Here is a 25,681-nt window from a genome sequence, read left to right as displayed (position 1 = left end):
AAATTAAAGATCTTTCAACCTCTACCTCCCTCCATCCCCTCCATAAACTAATGTATTCTTTACTACAACCAGTTCAGACCCAACCTAACTATATAAGCATAACTGACATTTAAGGGTCAATAAGGAACTGGAAAAAGGGAACAACAAGCTGGAATGGGTACAAAATTTTTTATATGGTGTTCTACTTATTTCATCTCCTTACTCCTTCCTAGCGTGGATATATCAATTATGTCAGGTCCTGGATATTCCCCACGATGAGTGAGATTCGTTGGCATGAAACACTACAATCAAAAAACCATGTTCACCTGAGCCTAGATCTCCCACCCTAAGCAGAAACGGGCCAGGAGAGACATCTGGACACACGGCATGAAATCCCTGCATCAGGACAGAACTTGAAGTCCTGAAACATAAGGCACGTTAACCATATGAGGCAGCAAAAGAAAAGGAAATGGATGATAAAAGGACAGACGGGGACAACCCAATGTTCCACCATCCCACCCTCTCACATCTTAGGCAAATAAAAAACTAATTTTGGAGTAAATACATTTATTGATACCCATTTTATATAGTTCAATGAAATAATCTATAAATATAAAAGCATTTTTCTTTTGGATATCACCATGGTCCATGTAAATACTCAACAGTCAGAATCATCTGCAGGAAGCACTCCAAGTCACACTGTTAGGTTTACAGACCTGAATATACATATTTCATTAAACAGTGGCACTTATGTACTCAAGTGGTCCAGTGGCTTTGGAATATATGACTACTGGGCATGTGAAGTAAAAATGATGTGTAAGTTTAAATCAATGGAAAGGGTATCAACCATCAACAAAAAGAAACAATTATGAATTAATATCCTGGGCAAAGAAAAGTACCACAGTTGACACTTGGTGTCAGACTACTGGAGACCAAGTATGTTTAACAACACATGTTGTGGCACCATGTGCTCTCTCTCCCACTCCCAGTGGACAGTCCACCAGTGCCTTAGGGTCATTCATGGTCAACAAAACCGCAATTCTTAAAGAATCTAGAGCTTAGAATAAAAGGCATGTAGCAGCTGGCATCAAGTTGAAAGAAAAGGGAAGTAAATATTTCAATGACATAATGAGTTTCTCCCCTAGGAGGAGGAGCTTGTGGGGAAAAAAATTTTTTTTAATTCCCTTTGTTACACCGATCATGATCATTTATCTAATGTAGGAGAAAGAACCCAGATATCTGGTACCCAAAACACAGGTGCAAAAATTTTCTTCTGTTTTAAAGTTTTTCCCTCAACACTTCCAAGGGAACTAATGCAGCAGCCACTGTTGAGCCTTGCTCTCGACCTGATGCAGCATAAAATTTCCTCATTTCTTCAGTAACAAATACAGGAATGTCCTTTGCTGCAGTCAGACCATGTGTCTTCTGAGTTAGCAAGCAAACGCATTTAAAAGGTCTTAGGTGTGCAATGTCCAAAATTGAAATCTGAGAGGCAGTGTTAGAACTTAAGCAAGGCAGGACTTTTAGAGACTACCCAAATGAAAACCTAAGTGAAGCATATAAAAATTCAGTTCTTTCTAGTATTTTCAACTGGTAATTGACAGCAACATTCCCTGGTAAGGATGGGTATGTGACGTTATCTCCAGGTCCAAAACAGCCCAACTACTTAAAGTAGGACCCCACGAGGAGAAAGACACACTTGAGTTCTGTGGTCTCTAGAATTCTTTTTTGCCATTTTTTTAAAAAAGAAATAGTAGCTTCAGTTGCACACCACTGGTTGAAGGGGTTTTCATCCAAATGAGAAACTCTACCCCTGGTCTCTCGTGGGACAGGCACCAGATTCCCACAAGCGGCAACTCCCATGTCCTGTAGCACGTGGCATCTGACCCTGGAGTGAAGAGTAAGCTGGCACAGAGCCCCGACCGCTGGAGTTCAGGCTAGATGGCGTTCCGCGGCGTGCCGTTGTGTGTCAACGCTTTCAGGCTGGGGGCACTGGTCTGATGACCACAGCTCCTGTGAGAAGTCACACCCACCTCAAAAACCTCATGAATAGCTTTTCGAAAACAGTGGAAGTTGTAGTCTATTAAACCTGCAAGAGAGAAAAAGAAGATCAGGCCTCCTGAATGTCATCTGTGAAATTATCTACTAGAAAACATTTGGTGACAGAAAAAAATAATTGATATGTATTAAAAAACATACATCCAGTTGAGGAATTCTCTAGGCAGGATACAGCATATGCCCAAATTGTTAACACTGGTTACCTCTGGGGCCTGGGAGTTGACAGGGTAAATAAATAAAGCAATCAGGAAGGTAAATTTGCTAAGAAAATTTACAATGAAATCTAAAGTAAAAGCAAAATACTTTCCGAATTATCAAGCTTTTCCTTTTACAAGTCTTTGGGGCGGCCAATGAAGAGCTGAAGGGAACAGCTACACTAAGAGTTTGGCACACTGCTCAGCAGAGCCCTAGGGTTGCAAGGTACCAGCAAGGCGCATCAGGCAGAGCCTCAGGCAGAGCCTCAGGCAGCCTGCGCCCCTCTCTCTCTCAGGCAGGGCAGCTCCTCATTCATCTGTTTCACAAACTGGCTTCCATATAAGATTGTGGTCAAACAAACGGTTCTGCTTTGTGACAGAAATGGATAGTTGCCTACCAAATATCCATTTTTCCCAAGAAACAGAACCCCAATTTTGGATGAGCACATTGGTGCTCAGCTACAACATTACTTTTTCCCAGTCTTCCTTGCAGTTATGTATGGCCAAATGACCAATTCTGGCCACTGAGGTAAGTGGCAGTGTGTGGGACTTGTGTGAAGTCTTCTTAAAATGAAGAGGATATATTCTTGCCTCACCACCCCTGTTCCTCCTTAATGTCTGGAATATGGATAGAATGGATGGAGCTCCAGGAGCCATTCTGGACCATGAGGTGACCTTGAGAAAAGAAGCTAGTGCTAAGAATAGCAGAGCAGAAAGAGAAGCACCTATGCCCTTCAGGATACTAGAACATAAAGACAACACACAAGAAACAAATCAAAACAATCTGGTGTCAAATTGACTACAAATGTGAACAAGTCCAAAGGAGGAGAGGCAAGTGCAGGGCAAAAGCGGCCAAAAAAGCTTTAGGGACGAGGTAGAACTCTGGGGGTACCGGCAAGATTTAATTAGGCAGGAAAAAGGAACAAAATTACAAAACAGCAGCAGGGAGCTGGCAATGAGAACACAGCACAGGTGGAAGACAGGAAAGAAACTGGTCTGACTAGAGACAGGGGCAGAGAATTCTTGGTAGGAAGTACTGGGAATCAAGTCTAAGTAAGTTAGAGCCAAATTAAGAAAGTCCTTCAGACTCGGGGGGAAAAAAAGCAATACAAGAAAAGTTTTGATAAGTTCAACTACATTAAAATTGACTTCTGTGCAAACGGTAAAATAAAATTGACAATAAGGGAAACCTGAACACTGGCCAGATACTTGATATTATAAAACCATTGTTAATTTTTTAACTTTTATTAATGGTACTATTGTTATGTTTTATAATGAGCACTACCTCCTAGAAATACCTACTGAAGTGTATAGACAAAATGATTTGATATCAGGGATTTGCTTCAAAATAATCCAGTAGGGCAAGAGGTACACAGATTAAATAAGACTGGCTATGATTTTGATAATTGTTGAATCTGGGAGACAGATAAAAAGGGGTTCATTATATTACTTTCTCTTTTTTATGTCTGACAGTTTCTACAACAAAAGGTTTTAAAAAGGAAATGATAATTTAGTTGGGGGGAGGATATACAGGAAACAAGACTGACCATCTGTAGATGACTGTTGAAGCAGAGAGACGGGTACACAGACAGTCACTGTGATGGTCTACTTTTGTGTATATTTGAAAATTTCCATAACCTAAATTTTTTTTTAATTTTAAAGATTAGGATGGAGAAAAATAAAGAACTCCTAAGAAGTACAAAAATGATACAGGTATAGGAACAACTAAATTACCAAAGAAGAAACCTGAGCAGCATAAAAAGGTACTTGCCATGAAAAAGATGCTTGCCCTAACTAGTAATTAAAGAAGTAAAAATTAGAACCTAATGAGATACCATTTCACACCTACCAGATTGACAATAATTAAACAGTAACAATTTCAAGCGTTATCAAGGACATGAAGTAAGAAGAACTCCCACACAGTACTGCCAGAGGTGAAAATGGTAAAGCTACTTTGAAGAGCAATTTGGTAATGTCTAATAAAGCTGAAGATGTATGTCCTCTATAAATTCCACTCCTAAATACATACTCTAGAGAAATTCTCTGTATATGCAAAGGCAAACTTATTCATGAGCTTTTGTTGCAAAACTATTTATAATCTTAAAAATAATCTAAATGTCCAGCAACAAGAAAATAAATTGTGGAAAATGAATGAACTACAGCTATAAGTTATCAATATGGATAAATCTCAAAAACAATCTTGAATGAAGAGAAACAAGCAAGTTGCAGAAGACTATTTACATTTTGAAGTCATTTACAGAGATACACAATACTCTATATTGTTTAAGGATAGAGATGAAGAATAAATCATGCATATGAAAAATAAAACTATATACATTCAACATAGTGCAAAAGAGAGGGTTTCATTTGAGAAACACACAAAAGACACAGAAGACAAATATGTATTTGCCACGTTTCAGTTCTTAAGCTCAAAGGTGAATACATACATTTTTGTTTTATCCAAAAAATTTTGTATATCTGAAATATTTCATTAACAACATTAATTAAACAATATTAATGCATTCAATATTAATATTAAAAACTCAGGCAGAAGAGTGGGGACTTGTTGCAGTGAATAACAGAGAGTATTACAGATCCTTGAACAGTTAAATAATATGATAAAACTAATTTTCTCAAGACTAATCTGCTCTGGAATAAAAAATGATACATATTAAGCCCACAATATATACATTGAATGCACAGCCTCAAGTAGGAGGTTACTGCAGCATCACAGGCCTGGAGGGACCAGGACCTGGACTGGAGTCACTGACAGTGCAAACAGAAAGGAAACCCAGGAAACAGTTCAAAGAAACAAGATTTGGTGAAAATTCAATGTAAACAACTCAGGAAAAGGATGGAAAAAGGAGAACACAGAATGCCTTCTGTGAAATGATCTGCAAGGGCCCCCTTCAGCAATAACACCACACGATTACCTGACGACAAGATATCTAAGCTTTGACACCAGAAAGATGGCATAACTAGAAACAGAAGGAGGGTAGCAGGAGGGTCATGAAAAAAAGAGAAAAATATTCATCGTTTTTTGACACCATGGACAAGATAACAACCAAAAATTTAAGTGAAGATGTCTTACTAATAGCACCAAACATGGGATTAAAATACAACCCAAGTCAGAGCTGGAGATGTGAATCTTTCAGTTGACCACATAGAGAAGATTAACTGAGGCCATGGATTGAATGAGCTGACCAGGAGGATAAGTGAGGAAGCAAGGAGCAAGACTTGGCTCAGAAGAACACTCAGAACTGAGAAAATGAAAAGAAACAGGACAGGGGGTCAGAGAAACAGATACATAAAATAACCCAGAGGGTTCTGCTTTAGGGAAACAGAGACAGAAGAAAGCTTCAAGACAAGGAGGGAGTGACAGGGTCACACGCTTCAGAAGGCTGAAAAGGCTAAAGAATGAGAAAAGGCCCTGAACGCAGCAAGAAGGCAACCTGGTAACCTCTCAAGTATAATCTCAGTAGACTGACTCAGGTGGAAGGCAAAGTGCAGGCAGTTAGACAGGTAACAAAAGGATCCGAAATAAGCAAGACTGGAATTAAAAACTTGATTTAAAATAAAAGATCAAAAGAAGGAAGGATAAAGTCTTGACTATCTATGGAAGCGAAGGCACAAAAGTAGTTTGAGCTGATAATCGTCTAACATTGCAATATTATTTTCAAGAAGCTAAGAAATTATGACAAAGAATTTAACATAAAAACAGATTTTTAAAATGCCATTACCTTTTCGTTCAAAACTTTCTTCCCTAAGAATGCACACCAGTGCCAAAAATTTAGTCACTTCCTTTAAATAGAGGACAGTCGTATTATTCAGCTTGATAATTGCCATAGATTCTTTGTCATAAGCACTTCCACTTCCATCTTCTTTTAACCTGTTTTAAAAGAAAGTACTGTTCATTATACGTTCCCCAACTAGGTATTTTGTCACATTTAATTTGCACAATGACAAGTCTTTCCACCCAGTTTCCTGAAATGTCTCTTGAGAAAGAATACTGGCTTCAATATATTGGAACAGAAGTTGTCACTTAGGCCCAAGGTTCCCAGACTTTGAGGCAGTATTCCACGCATTCACACCTCCATCTTGTTTACCGAGGATGCAGGGAATACAGGAGACTTCAAATATTCCATCATACTAAACTACACTGACACAGTCTGCAAATAAAGAAGAACCTAAAATCTGCCATTAGTGAAAAAGGAGTAACTATAAAAACTAAAATAAATATGGTCTATCAAAGATACTGTGGAATCCTGATGCTTGCAAAGTCAGCCCTAAAGAGTCTGAAAGCTATTTCGTTTATTCAACTAGATTGTCAGAATTAAGTAGTCCTCTGTCAAAAAAATGTAAATCGAGTCAAGTGAGAAGCAATTTAAACTATAATAAAGCACACCAAATTGCACACATAGATTGTGCTAAGAATAATGAGATGGTGGACATTTTTTCTTCTTTTTTATAATGTACTTTATAATGTATTTTACAATGTACCTTATACTGAAAATAAACTTTATCACTAAATTTGATTTTTTAAATTACAAAAAAATTGGTTCATAAAATTTTGATTTGTTTTAAAGAAAAAGCAAATGTTCTATTCACCCATTTTTAAAATTAGGAATGGGAACACGAAACTTTACTCAATAATATAACAGACAACATCTCATTTCATTATGGAAAGAATTAAAGCAAAGGAGAGCATGTAATCACAAGAGTAAAAAATAGAAATGGAAGACCAGTAAAGAACAAGTGAGACAAACGCATTCTCCCCAGAGACTGCTGGAGAGACCAAGGCGAAGGGTGGGGACAAAGAGACGGAAGAGGAGTTTAGACCAGGTGGAGCCGAGAGGAACAAGAGAGCAAGGACACAGGTATCAGAAAGCAAAGGTAACATCACCGCCTCAGAAAGTGCCTTGGGAATGCTGATGTTAATATACGAGGGGACTCAGGGCTATTAGAGGCAACAGAGGTTATTGGCTTTTGAAATACCAGTAATTCTCCCAAGTTTTCACTCGTCGTCCTCTAGACTATTCTACAAAATCACTTCTTTGCTGGCTTTTATAAATTTCTGTATAGAGTCTGATGAATTTACATAATGGAAGAGTTTACATTTTAGAGATTAATTTTGGAAACTTAGACATAGGGGTAAAATTTTTAAATGTATAAACCCTTCTGACATCCAAAATTCTGATTTCTCTTTTTCTTAGCTCTCTGAAAGACTAAGGATCCCTCATTCCACAAAGCCTGAAGTTAAATTAGGAACCAGTACTTACTTTGTTGTATTCAGAATGTTTTAAACAAATTAATCTAGTGTTTTGATCTAGCTAAGTCCCAGTACTGAGAAGACACAGTGCAAACCCCCCAAATAATGGCAGGAGAAACTTTCAGTGATAAATAAGCCTGGCATTAGTCACACTTTTTCAACTACTCTTACCCATCCTCTCTGAGGCATAAGACCCAGCAGCCCACCTACCGAGGAAATCACACTCCAAAGTGAAGTACTATGGTCAGAACAATTCCACTTCACCCAGTACTTGCTAGAGGTCTCAGGAATTAATCCCCCTGACAAATCGAACTGGTACTTTTCCACCTGTCTGAGATCTTGCAGAAATATGTATATAACTTACCCATATATACAAGACACATCAATTACAACATCAATCATGTCACAGCAAAGTTCATAAGACTGCATATCCACAGGAGAACTGTCTGTTGCAATGTAGATTTTGCTGACAACATCGAAGAGAAAAGCTTTTTCAATACCTGAATTCTTGGAAAAACAAAACGGGGGAAGTGTTCAGTTTTTTTTAAGAATCACAATTTGTAAACTTATCAAAGAATTGAATTATTAACATTAAAGGACATTTTTAATTACACAACCCAATACCAAAAAAGCACACAGTACTTGACTGAGACGAAGAATAAAAGTAGAATAATTTTTCTGCTCTGATTTACTGACATAATTGCACAGTCAAATGTGTTTTTTCCTTCCTCCTCCTTCTTAAATTATTTTCTAAGATACCACCAAAAAAAATTAACAAAAAAACCCTTCAAAAGTCAAGCCACGCTACATTTTCAATAATCCTTCCTTGTTAAAATAATCAATCTCTGATTTAAATGAGCTTGCTACCAGAAAGGCTTTACATGGCAATTAGCAAAACATGAATTTATTTGATGTCAACATTTAGCAGAACCCAAAAGCCCAAAAGAATTGGGGATCACTACACACTGAGTCCTTCAAAATAATGTTTGGAAAATATAATGGCTGAATGCTAAATTTATTGGAAAGATATCCTTTTTTATTAAGTTGAATCCTCAAAATCAGAATAGGAAATATAATACTAAGATTACAGTTAGCAAGGAAAGGAAAAGGTCAATTTTTCAATGTGATCTCCAATAAGGCGGAGATTAAACTGAGTCAAATTCCCAAAACCCAGTCTTTTCCAGTTACTACTCTTCCTTCAGGAAACAGACATCATGAAGATATTTTTTAATTAAAAAAGCATGAGAGGGGGCCAGCCCAGTGGCGTGGTGGATAAGTTCGTGCACTCTGCTTCGATAGCCCAGGGTTCGAGGATTCAGATCCCAGGTGTGCACCTACGCACCACTCATCAAGCCATGCTGTGGCAGTGTCCCACACAGAAAATAGAAAAAGATGGGCATAGATGTTAGCTCAGGGCTAATCTTCCTCATGCAAAAAGAGGAAGACTGGCAGCGGATGTTAGCTCATGGCCAATCTTCCTCACCAAAAAAAAAAAAAAAAAAAAGCATGAGGAAATTTTTCATCAGTTCATTTTAAGACAAAAAGGGTGAGTACTAAGGAAAGAATTCAGAAAATAACTCAAGCTGTTTTTTTATTGTTCTTACTATTTATTTTACATGTTATGTGTATCATCAGTCTTTCAGCTTGATTCAGACTAATTCAAGTCATTTTTTGGAGAATCTGGTAACACATACATTCAACGAAAATGGAATCAGAAACTATAGTGAATTAACTAGCTCACTTACTGATATAAAGATATTTAATAGGTTTTCCAAGGTCGGCAGTTGTGGAATGAGTTTCTGCACCACCTTACTAAAGGCTTCAAATATTGAATGGTCATAGATACTAGTCAAATAAAAGCTGAAAAACACAACACAGTTTGATTAATTTGAAAAATATCTTAAGCTGGATGACAATTATCATAATACATAAAATTTTAAGTTTCTTAACATTTGATTTCAGTAAATTCAAATGAAGCCTCTTTATCTTCTCCACCATCCCCATCGTTTAAGATGACAAACGCAGTTTCCCCACCTGGCTTGTAGTTATCTATCCCTTTATTGCATTTACACAGAGGGCAATTGAGGTGGTAGCTAGGAAAGTATTTTCAGACGCAGAAACTTGAATATTCACCTAAGTCTTTGTAATCTGATCCAAAAGCTTGGTTTCTTAAGCCCATAACTGACAAAAACCAAAATAAAGGCCAAGAGAAAGCTCAAAGGAGATAGCTGACATTTATTAAATAAGAATATAATTCAGGTCTCTATTAAAATGTCACCTCCTCAAAAAGTTCCTTCCTGACCCTCCTACCTAAAATAATACTCCTGTACCCGTTGCTTTATACCCCTTTCCCCTAATTTGTTCTTTTTCACAGCAGTGGTAAGTACTTAAAATTACACTATACATTTATTTATAAGTGCTTTTGAGCTGTCTCATTCATCAGAATGTAAGCTCTATGAGGACAGAGACTTCGTCAGTCTTGCTTATAGCTGCAATCCCACTGTCCTGAACAGACCTCATAAATATTTTTTGAATAAACAAATGAATAAAAGTGGTGCTTAGAATTTATGTAAATAGCATATTAAGGAGGGTGGGAGCTGGGGCCTTATAGAGAATGAAACAGGAATCTACAGGCCTAAAAGGATATACAGTGGAGAAGCAAAATATCTAGATTTAACAAAACACATATTTGAGAGAGAGACAGGCCTTTAACAATTTAAACAGTGTGGACAATTCTACGTGCTTTTTCGCTCAAGAAGTATACCCTTCATTATATAGTTGTGTCCATGATACACTTATAAGTATCTATTACAAAGTCAGAGACATGGAACTGTGTATATCACACTTTAGAAGTAATTTAAAGATACTTTCAAAGAGCTGACCCAAGAACCTAACCCTACGCAAGATGGGGCTCTAACCTAGATGTTAGAGCAATGGAACAGGTGAGGCCAAGATGACTCCCCCACAGGCACTAAGGACAAAGGGTTATTTTCATGTTTCCTCTAAAAGGCAAAAGGTTAGCAATGTAAGAAAGTCCTGCAGGGAATGTGAGACTTGGAGGTGGATGGGGACAGGGACAACTTCCAAGGCACAGGGCATTTTAGTAAGCTAAGTTTCTGGAAACTGGAAATAAAGTAGAGCCTCATCCATAGGCCTGCCAGTAATTAATAACAGCTTTGATGCAAAATTCTGCTGAGGTTAACAAGGCCTAGGGCCCCTGAGGGAACTGGGGAAAGGAACGGTGTGCACCCCTGGGGCGAGATGCCCTGGAAAGGGACACAGACAAAGAGGATCAGGAGGATTCCCATGGGCACCGGGAAACACAGGACAATCATGGCTTAAAAGCCATTATTCATAGTGGCTTCCCAAAAAATAAGATTGAGGAATTTTATGGGGAGGCACTTTCACTTTTTCTTACAAATATTGCTGAAATTTTTTAAGCACGAATTACTTATGAACACTTACAATTTTTAATCCAGGCAACCTAGAGTCAATGAGACTTTTCGAAATAGTTTCCTAGCAGCATAATTGAAAGATCTTGAAGCCTGAGGCCCTAGGGCCTAATAGGGGTAAGGACAAGGGTTGGCTTGAGCCTATAGGGAAGTCACTGTAACAGACCAGGGATAAGGAAATAGCTACGCTTTGTCTCTCCCCTGCTTCCCCTTTAAGCTGTTTATATCAGCAAGAGAACACTTTCTTGGGTACTTTTTATTACTCATTACCTATACCACCAGAAAAACCTAAGATGCAGGAAATATTCCTCACACACTTTTAGAACACAAGCACACAAATCATCAATCCTATCTAGTAGGTGTTCTCTAATAATCATTTCTTAATATTTAACTATGAATCAGCACTTCTTTAAACTCAATAGCAGCCCTAAGCAGATTTATAGGATAAACTCACCTAACTCAAACTTTAGATTCATAAAAGTATAAAGTGTTTTAGAAAACACAAACAAGAATAGAGTCCAGACTTGAAAGTGTACCCTCTTTAAAAGGCTGTTCCTACTAAGAGAGATACTGTGAAGACTCAAGCTATAGAGTTCTACAACAAATGTGACAGAGATTCCTTGAACTGAGGCAAGAAGAAGAAAAATAATGATGAAACCAAGAGAGGGGAGTCTCAAAGCAGATTTATGCCATGAGGAAACAGCCTGACTTCAGTCTCTCAAGATGAATTTGTAAACGCACCAACGGAAACACTTCACATGACTTCAACCTCCAGGAAAACACAAAAAAAGGGGAAAGTAACTTCTCAATAACATCAGGCTCCCAAAACTGCTTGAATTCAACAGAGGAGATCAAAAACATTATAGATTTGGGAAGGGTAACAGAAAGCTACGTGTTTGTAATGACAGAGATGGGAATACATTTACACATTTTTCAGGGCTCTCATACCAAACACACATGTTGTTACCTAAGGTGGAGTTTTTCTAGCCCAGCATCTGCAAGGTCATCATTGGCCCTTTGATGAATGTCCCTCTGTGTTTCTATTTTGTGATCATCAGACAGACCATCAACTTTGTGAATAAAAACCTCAAAATTCATGTCTGGGTTAACTTTGTAGGCTTTAGAAACAGTAATGTGAAGTCTTGTTAAAGCCTCCATGTAGTCATCCTGTAAGTCAGAACAAAATATTTTTTAAAGAGAAATCTTACAAAAGTCAAGTAATGAATTAAGAAAGCCTCAAACCACCTCTTTCCCCAACCACAGAAAATATATTATCCTAATTATTCATAAATATTCAAACATTCAAATACATTAATTTATACCACTAACTAGATCTTCAATCTCTCAAGATAAAAAAATTCAATTACCAAGTTAATACTTATAATTTTTAATACTGATAATATAAGGAAAGGAAAAATGAAATGGACATTTCTTCCCAATAGAATTTTTTTAAAGTAATCCCAGCTCTGCCATTTATTAGATGTGTGACTTTAAGCAGGTTACTTAAACCCTGTGATCTCAATTTACTCATCCAAAAAATTGGAATTACAGTACCTACCCTCACAGTATTGTGAAGAATAAATTAAATCACACCATGTATATGAAAGCACCCATTACAGAGCCTGTCACTCAGAAAGCATTCCTAACTAATGTTTAAGCTTAGAAAAAGTAAGCTGCTTCAGGAAAGGAACATGTTCCATTCATCTGAGTGCCTGCCACATGCCAGGCCCTCAATAAATGCTCACTGGGCTAAACTCAATTTAGACAATTAAGGAAACGATTCACTTTAGTATCTATTGACTCAATTCTCATATTCCTCCTTATATTATGGGCACTGATGAGATCTTTTCAGTGAGCGACATCACTATTATAATAGTTAAGTACAGCAATATCTACTATAAGCAAATAAAAGTGGAAAGCTGCTCATTAACTAGAACTCAAGGATATAAACTCTATCTCCTGACCATCTGATACTGTGTACTTGCACAATGGCATGCATGCCTGCTCCCAAAGCACCTCTGCAGTTGCATCTCTTATACTGGTAGGGAATCTACTGGCAAAGAAATAAGCTGCGAGAAGCACATGACAAAAGACGATAAACAACTTTCCTTCATTTCTACATCTTTAGCCACCAGAGAAGTAAACACCATTATTCCTAACTACCTGTGCATCAATGACATATATCAATGCTCCTGTTCCCCTGAAGATCATCTCGTAGTCAAAAGTTGGGTCAAAAAAGTCCATTTGCCCAGGAAAATCCCAAATCTGGAAATTCACAAAGGAGCTATTGGAAATGTCATCTTTATAAATCTTGTTGGTACTTTCCAAAAAGAGGGTCTCGTTGGGTGACATTTTATGAAACACCACCTGTTAAAAGAAAGAATACAATTCTATGACTATTTCACTTTGTATTTAAAATTCAAAATTCCGCCTTACATTAACATAATTTAAAGAATTTGATCTTATAGCAAAAATTTTAAAAGAGGCAAAAAGTGAATGGTGTATCCATTGATACTCGCTATCCTTTTACTTCTGACAAAACAGAAGACACCAAATTACTTTCCATTAAGCCTATTTTGGAACTGAAACTTTTCTGCTATTTTCTCTGTACCACACTCAATACTAGCAGGAGCACACACTCTCAGCTCGATTTTTTTTCTGCTCCATTGTATTAATTCTGCAAAAACCTGCTTTAAGATTATGAAAGCTTATAGCTAAAGTTTAAGAAGTTTTGTTCATTGAAAACTTATTGGAATGCCTACATCAGGTTCTGAGGAATAATTAGAAATGAAACTGACTGGACCCCGACTCACTGAGTTTGCAGTCTTGTGGAAGAAATAAAACAAAGATAGAAATTATGTGTACCAGGTAGAAAGTGAAATATAGGGGTGGAGGGGAGAATGGGAGTTCACAGAGAAAAGACAGCTCCCATGAGAAAAGAAATGGTAAAAGCAATTGTTAAGAATCACAGCAATCACAGTCCATACAACTGTAACATAAAACTAATTTGCCTCTCACTGTTACTTTCTAGAAGAGAAACATGGATAGTTACTCCCAAGGTTTAATCAGTGAGTAACAAGCGAGAATTAAAATTCGTTTGCTAAAAACCTACCATAAATGTACTCAAATTTTGCTGTACAGGTGAAAAGTAAGATAAAACACACTAATCCTATAAATTCGGAAGAAGGCTGCTTTTAAAAACATCAAGTCTACAAAACATCACACCGAGATTTATTTTGGACAGACTTTTGCAACAGAGTAGAAACGGCGAAAGACTGGATATCTGGCATTTTAGTACCAGCTCACAGAGTGTGTAACGGGGGTGGCTGACGGAGGAGGTGAACCTTGCCTCCATTTCCCCCTTACTAGAAAGTGTATAGCCCTCCACTCGTTCCTGACAGACCCCAAGTGAAAACAACTGGACTGACCTAGGTCTGCAAATATTCTCCAGGTCTCAGAAGATTCTCTAACCACACACGTGCAGGGGGCATATCACCAGTAATTATACTCACCAGGCCACAAGTACCAAAATAGGTGGACTAATAGCCCCCAATTCCCAACAGTGGTAAAGTCTCCTTCGTACAAGTAACAAGAGCGAGCAGTAAAATGGTTAGTGACTTAGTCACAACCCTTCCTGACGCTGCTCCCCGGGGCTCACCTGGGAAGCCCTGCAAACTCAGGTCACCTGAAGTGAGAGGAACAGACAAGAAGGGCGCAGCAGGGGAGGGAGTCCATGAAGTGCTCCAAGTGAGAATTGGGGAGGATGTCTCAGTTTCGGAAATGGCACAGGGGCTGGGTCCCAGGAGGCGGAGGTCCCGGGCGGCGCCACGGCACCTGCCTCCCTCCAGCCGGTTTCGCCTTCGGGGACCCACGGCCTTGGCTGACTTGGGCGTGGACTCAGAGCTGGGGTCCTCGCGCGGGCCGCGCCCGGGGCTCTGCTCCCCAGCGGAGAGGAGAAAGCGCGGGGGGTCAGCCTTGCCGGCCAGCCCCAGCCGCCGCCCTCCTCGGGGCCTCCCCCGCCCGGCGGCCACCCGAGCCCCCGGGGAGCGCGGGGGAGGGGCGGAGGGACCCGGCCCGGCCCCACTCACCTTCTGGATGGAGGACTTGCCGCTGCGCCGGAGCCCCATGAGCAGAATCCTCGGCTTGGAGCTGTCAGCGCCCCCCGGGCCACAGCCTCCGCCGGCCCCCGCCCCAACCCCGCCGCCTGCGGCTGCCGCCTCCTCTTCCTCCTCCTCCACGCCGTAGCCGAAGTCCTTGGGGAACGAATCCGCCGCGCCGTAACTGCCGGCGAGGGGCGTCTCCTCCGCCCCGTACTGCAGGGACATGGTGCTGGAGCCGCCGCCGCCCGCGCCCTGACAGGCCAGGCCAGGCCAGGCCAAGCCAGGCCGCCGCCTCCCCAGTCCGCCGCCGCCGCCGCCGCCCCCCCCCGGCAGCCGCCACCGCCGTGGGCCCGCCCCCCGGAGCCCGGCTCTCATAGGCTCCGCGCCGAGGCCCGGCCGCTCATTGGCCGCCCGAGCTGCCACTCGGAAGCAGCAGGGTAGGTGGTGCCCGTCACGTGCCCAGAATCACCTGACTCCGAGCCGTGGAGGGGGGAGGAGGAGTCACGAGGAGGGTGGCCCGGCCCGGCGGAGCCTTCTGCTCTCAGCCCCAGCCCGCACCTCGGTCCTACTCAGCCACGCGCCTCGCTCTTCACCGGTCCCCTGTCTTCTTTGGAGCGGCAGAGGCCATCGCAATGGGAGATGCTCTCCGGCCATGTGGGAGAATTGTTCTACTACAATTGTAGTCGTCCAACCAATATTTATTGATGCCCGCGATGTCCTGGGGGCACAAGAGGCACAAAACTGGAACAAAACTGGAACCAACTCGGACCCTGCCTGCCCTCAAGTTGCTCGAAGATTAATAGAGATCGAACCTCTGCGTAAGTAGCTTCAGTACAAGATACTAAGTGGGAAGGTCAAAGGTATATAGAAAAATGCTCGGGAGTTGGGGGAATGAGAAAGTCTCTAAGGAGCTGGCGTCTGAGCAGGTCTAGATGGATGGATATGGTTGGGCTATGCCAAGGTCTGGAGGAGGAGCCAGCCAGAGTGAGGGCAAAGCCTCAACCAACGCAGAGTCCTGGGTGTGAGTGATACAGTTCGTTTTAGCAGGGTAGCTGGGCCCTGATAGGAAGGCAAATGCAACCAGACCAGAACACCTTAGCCTCTTCCTTCAGCAGATCGCTGACAGTGGATACTGCTGCCACTTCAACATGACTCAATTTCCCCTCCTTCCCACCAGGCAAAAGTCTGCTTCTCCAGTAATTCCATCGTCCCCTCTCCCCCGTAGAACATTGCTGCTTCTGTGACCTCCTTCAGATCAGGGACCAAAGGAATGAATAATGAAAACAAACCAAAGCAAACGCTTGTCACCAAATACCTTTCAGAAAGCTAGAGGAATTTTCACCTTTGATAGTCAGGCTTTAGAACTGGAAATTTGACAAAAGAGGATCCTCTTAAAGCGGGAGTGGTGGTACTGGTCTTCCAAGGAAAGTAACTTCTTGATTATGAAGGGAAAGCATGATCATGCAGGTGTGGGGCTTGGTTATGTTGGAATCTAGACGTTAAAGGTAAGACATCCTTAGAGGTCTAGTCCAACCTTTCACCTAAAGTGTAAATGCACTTTACAGCGTCTCTGATAGGCAGCATACACTTTAATAGTTCTAAGAGAAGAGAGTTCACTATCTCAAAAGGCAGCCAATTCCACTGTGGTAAAACTTTGTGTACAAGTCTCCTATTCAGACCAAAAATCACACTCACTGGAGCTTATAATGGAACAACACAGGAGTGGTCTTCATCTTTTTCCTGACAGCCCTTCAAATATTAGATTGCAGTCTTCATTACCCATAAGTCTTCTCTCTTCCACATTAATCATAATCAGTTCCTTCAACCATTCGGTCTATGGTGATGTCCGATAGAACTTTCTGTCATGACAGAAATGTTCTACACCTGTACTGTTCAATATAGTAGCAAATGTGGGTTGAGCACTTGAAATGTTGCTAGTGTGACTGAAGAACTGAATTTTTAATTTTATTTTAATTACCTTGTATTTTCAAATGCCCTTTTCCTACTGGTCAGCTCTCCTTTATATGCATTTGAGCTTGTCAACATTCATCAAATGTCTGGCACCCACAACAGAATAATGACCAATACAGCCTTCAGGATGACTGTTTAGCACCTGGACAATATTTCTATTAATGCTTTCCAGAATACAATTTTTTTTTAAATATCTATAGAGTATAAGTGGTTCACACTGATAATCACTGGAAGTAGTATTTTGTCAGCAATCCTAGTGCCTAGACTTGTATAACTGCATTTTTTTAACCTAAATGTAAGACTTGATATTTCAACTTTTCAGTTTAGGCCCAGAAGTTTGGGTACTCCAAGCTGCTAATCATTTTCAAGCCTGTTTCAATATAGTCTACCAACCAGCCCTTCCAACTTTGTGGCACTTACAGATTTGGCATTACTATCATCGGACCCATATGTAGTCCTTTACAATATGCAAGGTACTTTTACATCCATTAATTTGATCCTTACAACAACCTTGTGAGATAGGCAAGATATGAAATCTACATTTGAAGCATAGCAGGAACTGAATGAATGGGATCCTTTTTCTACTGCATTGAGTATCTTGTATACTATCATCATCCAAATCATTGATAGCAATGTTGAAGAGGACCTCCAGAGGCCAGGCTGACCCTGAATTCTTTTTTTTTTGTTTTGTTTTTGTGAGGAAGATTAGCCCTGAGCTAACATGTTAGCCAATCCTCTTCTTTTTGCTGAGGAAGACTGGCCCAGGGCTAACGTCCATGCCCATCTTCCTCCACTTTATCTGGGATGCTGCCACAGCATGGCTTGACAAACAGCGCGTCGGTGCGCACCCAGGATCCAAACCCCAGACTGCCGCAGCAGAGCGCATGCACTTAACTGCTACACCACCGGGCAGGCCCCCGACCCTGAATTCTTCAGTAGCCCTTACTGGTACAGCAGTTTAAGCAGGTCAGCTCCACCAAAAAGTGTGATTATCCAACCCACAGCTTGCCCTTCTGTCCAAAAGGATGGTACAAGAGACAGACACATGACTTACATTAATATTAATACTAGTCCCATGGGAAAAAAGCAAATGAGGGTTTGCTGCCAGAAAAAAATTTCTACTTGTCTGTATCCACAAAGGGACTGTCATACCAACTGCTTAAAGAAGCCAGGTCTCCCTCTCTTCCACCCCCATGGGATCATGTTTATTATTCTTATGGTTCTTAGCACATCCTATCCCACACTGTAATTGCTTATATACGTCTTATAACTAACTTTAAGTCATTCATCTTTATAACACCCAGCAGTCAGCCGACTGCTATCCATGTACGAGGAACTCAAATTGCTAAAAGATAAACTGATTCAAGTGAATGTTCTTCCAACAGTATCTGGCCCCCCTCCAAAAACAAACTTGTGACTAGAAGAGGCACAGACCACTGCCACATTCCTGCCAACAGGACTGATTAAAATACCGTTATAATTGGCTTGGTAACAGTTTCCAGCAGGTGCTGAGGCTTTTGCTAGTTAAACCAGCTTTCATCGGATCATTTTGTTTTCTCTGTGTGTTTTGGCCAAAAAATAAAGACAGGTTCTCTAACAATAGGGATAGCATACATGAACTAGGACTACTACTTAATAACATGAGTCAATCAATAAGGAAAATAAGTGATCAGTAAAACAAAACATCTGTCTGTAGGTCTTCCAAAAAAAAGGAAAAAGGACTAACAAACAAGAATATAGTGCTTTACCATTTACACATCTTTCACATACATTCCATTTGACCCTCACAACAACCCTGTGAGGTAGGCAGCACAGATATTATTCTTCTCATGTAACAGATGAGGAAAGTGAATCTCAGAGCAGTTAACTGATGTGCCCAAGGTTCTACAGTTAGTAAATAATTTGTATTAATATCAGTCTTTGGCCTAAAAATTCAGCACCCAGCCTCCCCTCATACTTGCCCTACCTACTTCACAGGGATAATGAAGATAAAATGAATTCAAGGCTATAAAAATACTTTGAGGGAAAAAAAGCACTATATAATTATACCCGCAAACTATAATTTTCCACAGTATATGGCTCATTCCCCCTTCTCATCCCAGCTTGTGCATGAACCCAGAATTTCATATTGCCTCTGTTCTGTACTCAACTAAGCAAATAAGTAAGGCAAGGGAACAGTGCGATCCTGTTTAAAGTTATATAAATTACAATCAGGGTGACTGCTATTACAGCAAATGGAAAACACAGGCCAGTGTGCAGCTAGGACCCACTGAAGCACAGAGCAAAGCAAGGCAACATTATCAGGGCACGATTGCATAGAAGGAAACGTGGTGTCAAGAGTTCAAACTGGCACACACACGGTTATCTAAGGCAAAGTGGTGGCAAAGAAGGGTTATTTGTTCTGCATTATATAAACAAGAGCAGAAGATTCATGGGAACCCGTGCAAAAGCATCTTATGTCACACAGATCTCTCCAGCTGCCTACAGAGAATATAAACAACAGTGTCATCTTCATTTTAAAGAATGACTGTACCTGTGCTCATATCCTGAACTAAACCAAGGAATAGCTCCCTGCTAAACTTCCTTGGCTAAAATACAACCAGTACCATCATTCCTAGTCAGACTAATAAACAGAATGTCTTTTAAGGTAATGAATTAGATGGCTGTGTTTAGATTTTTTCAGGATTCACTTTGGATTCTCCTGCTTTTAAGACCCAAAGAAAGTTATTTGAGTTTTTATTGGTGATTCTAAGTATATGTGTTTATAACAGTTAAAGTGTGATAGGTGATTTTTAACATATTAAAAGAGTTCTGTAGCATCTGTTCAGAAAAGATTATATACTATACAAACTATTCAAGTCATACAAAACCATTTTTCAGTGTCTTTTCAACTGAGAAGAATCCTATTCAGCACGCTTCTCCTCCTGAGGTGGTTCATACTGAGCAAGCTATAGGGCAAAGACAGAGGAGTTTAGGTGAATCTTGTTCTAAATTGGGTAAAAAAACTTAACAGTAACAAAACGAGTTAACTATTATTTTCAATTTAATTATTGAATCAGTAAGTTTATATTAATATCCTATCCTTTTGAAACCATTCAATGATTTAAGATTTAATACAATCAAACCTAATGAAAGCTCTTTTCATATACACCTTTAAAATTACTGGAAAACTAAAATTTAATTCCAATTCATGAATGCACTGCTCAAATACTTGATATGCAATAATCTGTATCTTCCTAAAGTTGTTGTGGCTTATAATAAGGTACTTTCTTCTGCTCCACCAAGAGTTTACTGGACTTTCTTCTAAAAAGTAGAAAAAAAAAAGAATTATGTGACATACATTAATCTAGCCAGTCAACGAAGAGCAGCTGATCTTTGACTTAAAAGGTGCCAAAGAGTTAACTGGCATTTGCACGTTGTAGAATCTCGGATAACTTGAGATACTGCATTTTCTTTTATGTTAAGTTGTGGCTCCCTGCGAGAACACTAGGCTATGATTTTAGTTGTTCCAGTTAGCTGTCGGACTTGAGAAGCTAATGAGACTTGACTGTGCTTTAGTCAATAAACTGTCTATAAACCTGTCGCACTTTAGTCTTTAAACTGTGCTTTAGTCTATAAACTCGTCTGTGTACCTGTTTCACTTATCTCGCAAAGTTGTTGAGAAGATGAAACACATTATGAGAAATGCCTAGAGGAATGTAAAATGCATTGTGGTAAAACTTCAGACTTAGAGTTGACTAATTTGAAGTTTATGAAAATTCCCACAGAAGTTTAAACAAAGAAAAAACTTCAGCACTAGACAAAATTAAGCGCAAACTTCCAGAGGTACGTTAACACGTTACAGGGCCACCACAGATGACTGTGCAGATTGTGCACTGCACAGCTCTAAGAGGTGCCATACTCAAAGCAATGGCCCTGTACTGACCTTAAATCAACTGCTTACAACTCTGAAATCTCCATCTACTTATAAGCAGCATTAACCAGTATTTTCATCTTTTTGTCGATGCAGGTTCCCAAGAACCTCTTCTTGACCACACTTTGCTTGTTCTATTTAGTTTGTCTGTCATTTTGCAGACAGGGCATCAGTTCAGCCTTGCAATTATTTGAAATGGATATTCAGCCTCCTCCCTCCCCTGCTATCCATTTTAGTGAGATTTTGATTATGTGATCATTAAAGTGAAGTTATTTTGAACATGAATTCTTTTAAAAAATTTACCTTTGTTTTCAGTTTTTTATTTTCTTCTAAAATAGCTTCATATTTCTCTTTCATTTCTGCCAATTCTAGGCGAAGCAGCTCTATTTCTGGATTTTCTGGGGTAGCAGCTCCTAAGTGATGCTTTAAAAAACTAATATCAAAGTTAAGAATTTACTTGAGCTGAATGAAACTAGTGAAATAGCCCAGAGTAGCGTCAATATCTCTGATCAGAGTCGCCCCACCCAATGCCAGTATTTACCCAGAGATCATCATCCAGTAACTCAAAGGAAAGTAACTTTTTCAATAATCACAAGTATTTTAAAGGTTATTACTATATGAAAAAATAAGAGTTCCAAAAATAAGGCCTTTTTCTGACTTGAAAGATGAAAAGGATACTCCAAAGCACTATTAGGTTTCTCTGGTTCTTCATATAAGGCTACCAATACTGCAAATTAAAAAGCAGAAAAAGCAACAGTTAAAGTCTTAAATTTGAATGGCTGAAATTATATTCCATAACCCAGTAAATATTAAGTGCCTGTTATACACCAAGAACGTTGATAGGACTGTCCATACCACAGTGAACAAGACAGACAAGGTCCCTGCTTTCCGTGAATTTAGTGTCTAATGCAAAACATAAGTAAGGACCTAGACCAAAAGAGAGTCTATCAAGCAGCCACACAGGATAATGAGTTATGGAAGCACATTGGAAGAACACCTAACTCAGCCTAGGGCACATTGGAAGAACACCTAACTTGGCCTAGGGCACCAGGGAAGGCTTCCTAAAGGAAGGGAAATAAGACCTGAGACCTAGGTGATGAGGATTTCAGATAAAATAGGAAGGCCTGGGGACACGAAAACAACATATTGAGGAATTGAAAATTCAGGTATGGCTAGTTGTGAACAATGTGGCAGGAAAGGAAGCTGGAAAGGTGGTCAGGGGCAGACTATGGAGGATCCTGCAAATTCAGTGGACTTGGATCCTAAGAACAACAGGCATGTAATTAAACAGTTTTAAGCAGGAGAGTGACAGGATCACCTGACTGCTGTGTGGAAGATGGATGAGTGGGACAAGGATAAAGGCAGGAAGAGCAGTTAAGAGGCTGATGTGGTAATCCAGTTGAAAAAGATACTGACCTGCACTAGAGTGATAGAAGGGTAAAAACAAGGTTGATAAATTGAAGAAAAATTTTGGAGAGAATCAAGAGGGCTATGGTAATTACTGGAAGAAGCTTTGAATTCAAAATGTTCTTCAAGAATGAAGTTACACAACATGCTCAATAACCACCAACCAAAAACCTTATCAGTAATTCACATGCTCAAATCAGCATTAAAATATATACTTTATGTTCAGTAGCTTCATATCCAGTAGCTCATGTCAGCACTACCTTGCTCATCTTCTACTGAACAAATCCTCCTGGAATTTACTACTCAGATAAAAATCTCTCTAAAACAGAGGTTAATTTTTTTGTACATGGAACCCTTTGAAAAATCTGATAAAAGCCAAAAAATGTTAACTACACACCAAAAATTGTGCATATCTAGACCCCAAGTTAAGAACTCTTGTTGTAAACCAACTTACATGCTTCCCTTTTATTTTTTAGAATTTTAATAACTCATCAAAATACAGACAGTATGAAAAACTCAAACGGGCAAGTACTTTTAACATCTTACATTGAGTTTTGATACTCTTCATCTCTCTAAATACACTGCCAGCACTATTTTTTGAGAAACTGGTATATCTGCATCACCACTACCCTCTCGTCTCCTCCCCTCTCTCCTTTTAATATGTTACAGTACTCTTTAATTCCTTTGCTTTCTACTTTTTTCTTTAAATTATATACTCAAACCTGTTTTTTCTTTGATTAATTTCTACTGATCTCTACTGAATACTAATTTTATAAGACATGAATACTCTTACCCTTTCTTCCTCTTCTTCCCCCACCTCATTTCTTTCAGCTTCTAAATTTCTGTCAGTGGTACTTACAAGGTTGATAATTACAGAACATAATGTAAATGTCAAGTTTCCTGTGCTTTTCTATAGATAAAATATACTTTCTTTTAATCAGATAAGAACTCTATACCCAGTATTCCCCTTTTTGCCTTAATAGCCACAATTTTTACAGGTTAATATAGTGCTCAAAATAACTAAAATGCCTCTTCTTTCAGTGACTTATCTTTATCCATCCTGTCTTTTACTGTTTCAATGTTAGAAGTAGTTTCAAATCCTCTTGGAAATAAGCTGGATAAAAATTATAAATTAAATCTGTGTAAAGTACTTATGTTTGAAGCTGAAAATCAAATTTTAAATTTTATCAATAGACACTATGTTATCTGATGTTATTTAGGAGACTGGAAATCTAGGGAGATTCAGGGATTACATACCAGTGGATGTGAGCAAGGTAAAAGAAGCCACCCGTGGTTTCCAGTCTCTCATAAAGAAAAATCCGTGTATGACCACAAGGCTGTACATCTTCAGTTACCTCCCACAATGGTCACTTCTCTGCCCTTTACCATTTCTATCTTTCACTCACTCCATCTAGCCACTCTGGCCTCCTTAAACATCCAGGAACTCTTGACATCACATACTATTTCATTCAGGTCTCTGCTTAGATGTTACTTAAGAGAGGCCTTCCCCCACTGCCCTATATAAAATGGGACACACATCCCACCCCATCTCTCTTTATCCCCTTACTTTGCTATGCTTTTATTCATAACACCACCAGCTGACACTATGAGTTTATTTATTTGTCTCTCCAACTAGGATATAAAAAAATTCATTCAGAGCTTGGCCTTTTTTTTCCACTGCTGTATCCCCAGTGCCTAGAACAGAGACCTGAATAAAATGGCTAAATAAATGAACTTGTGAAGTTTTTTGAAGGGAGTGGATTGATGCAATTCCAAGCATCAGTGACACTTCCAGAGACAACAGAGCACGAGGCTTTCATAGAGTAGTCCCTTAATGTTTGGTAAAATTTGCAAAGAGATAGGGAAACTAGTACCTGAACCCAAGGTAGGTAGCAATTCAAAATTACCAGCTGATGCTTAGGAAGTGAAAGCCCTGCTTTCTGCCAAGACTCAGAGTTATTCCTCTCCCAGAATGTTCTCCTAACCTTTGCTTCTGGCGAAAGAGCAGTTAACCAAATTATTTCCCAGACACTTACTATTCTCATATGGTCCCAGATCATCATCCCTGCCAGCTCTTCTGTTCTGCACCATTGAAAGTCTCAGCCAATGAGTGATACATAGCAGGCATTCAAATTACTGCTGAGCTAATGAAATAAGCAGTACCCCAACCGTCTCTTGGAACCCTCCTGTTTCAAGAACCTTACTCATCTACTTAGATCTTGAACCGTGGAGGAAGAGATACAGTGTAACAGTAAGCTTCCATTTTAAAAAGTGAAAACAATATAACCATGTTGATGTGCCCTTAAACTCTTTAAACTGTAATTCCACTTTAATTTTGAAGTCTGCACAAAACAGGAATTGATACAGACTAGGAAACGGGAGTTGAACAGCCACAGCCAAATTGACTATGAATCGCCTACTTTGGGGATTAGGCTTACTTAGCTACTTCATGGCCCACTTTCGAATCTGGTAATTTTCCCACTTGCCCTTTGTTCCAGAGAAACTGTTTCTTTACAGGATTTTGAGGACTTCGAAAATTGTGAGGAGGAAGGAATTGGGATCTCCAGGTCTTTAGCAAACACGTTCACTGCGGCTGCTCGAGGCAAAGCAACGGAAGTTAGAGACTTTGCAACAGCTGCAAGAGTTTCACTCCTGGCCGGGAGATTGGTAGCGTGAGCGAGGCTACCCCACCCAGGCGGCGTCCGGCCGCCAGGCGTGCGCCGGGCCCCGCTGAACCCCGAGGCCCACCTTGCTGGACCCCGGACGGGTCCTACCTGTTGCCCCTCCTTCCCCACGCCACCGCCCTGTAGGGCGCAGCGCCGAGGAGCACGACGAGGGCAAGAGGAGCCCTCTCCTAGCCCATGCTCACCGTTGGTCAGCGTGTCCAGCACCCCCGACTTCTCCAAATACCTCCGGAACTGCTCGCGCTTCGAGTCGGCGGCCTGAGGAGACACGGCGGGTCAGCGGCCGAAGCTCGGGGGCCGGAGCAGGAAGAAGGCGCTGGGAGTCCGGCAACCCCGCCTCCGCCTCGCTACCTCGGGCCCCCAAAAGCTGCGCGCGCGCCCCCACGCCCACCCAGAGCCGACCAGCGGCTGGCTACCGCCCGCACGCCCCCAGCCACGCCGCGCCCCCCTCACTTTGTAATGGGCCATAGTGACAGCGGCAGCGGCGTAGCTGGCGCCCGGGACCGTGGCTGGCGGGCTCTGAGCAGCACTGCTCATGCGCGGAAAGGCGCGCGCGCCTGCGCACTTGGGAACCTTGGGAGGGGGTGGCAGGGGTGTGGCCTGTTTTCATGGCGACCAGGACGCTCTGAATGCCCCATGGTGGGCTGAGCCGAG

At 40.6% G+C, this 25,681-nt stretch overlaps 2 protein-coding genes across 3 annotated transcripts; both read right to left on the bottom strand.

The window, feature by feature from the left end:
• Positions 1-529: 529 nt before the first annotated feature.
• Positions 530-15,345, bottom strand: RRAGC (Ras related GTP binding C). The gene is made up of 7 exons (XM_004425985.2): positions 15,041-15,345; positions 13,116-13,319; positions 11,920-12,119; positions 9,246-9,360; positions 7,865-8,007; positions 5,972-6,120; positions 530-2,068 (listed from the first exon to the last, which is right to left on the bottom strand). The coding sequence occupies exons 1-7, from the start codon at positions 15,275-15,277 to the stop codon at positions 1,917-1,919; spliced, it is 1,200 nt and encodes a 399-aa protein (XP_004426042.1). The 5' UTR covers positions 15,278-15,345; the 3' UTR covers positions 530-1,916.
• A 3,400-nt stretch (positions 15,346-18,745) lies between these two features.
• Positions 18,746-25,564, bottom strand: MYCBP (MYC binding protein). 2 transcript variants are annotated; one of them, XM_004425987.3, is made up of 5 exons: positions 25,481-25,564; positions 25,213-25,285; positions 21,615-21,663; positions 21,240-21,369; positions 18,746-19,971 (listed from the first exon to the last, which is right to left on the bottom strand). In XM_004425987.3, exons 1-5 carry the CDS (start codon positions 25,562-25,564, stop codon positions 19,927-19,929), a joined length of 381 nt encoding a protein of 126 aa, XP_004426044.2. In that variant the 3' UTR covers positions 18,746-19,926. The 2 variants fall into 2 exon arrangements, with proteins under 2 accessions (XP_004426044.2, XP_087302371.1); XM_087446245.1 differs by lacking the exon at positions 18,746-19,971 and adding an exon at positions 19,978-20,326.
• Positions 25,565-25,681: the final 117 nt, after the last annotated feature.

Source organism: Ceratotherium simum, chromosome 22 (assembly GCF_057802395.1).
Source record: "Ceratotherium simum simum isolate JZ-2026a chromosome 22, ASM5780239v1, whole genome shotgun sequence".
Taxonomy (NCBI): Eukaryota; Metazoa; Chordata; class Mammalia; order Perissodactyla; family Rhinocerotidae; genus Ceratotherium; species Ceratotherium simum.
The sequence above is the reverse complement of the archived record's forward strand: the minus strand, read 5'-3'. Positions and strand labels throughout refer to the sequence as shown.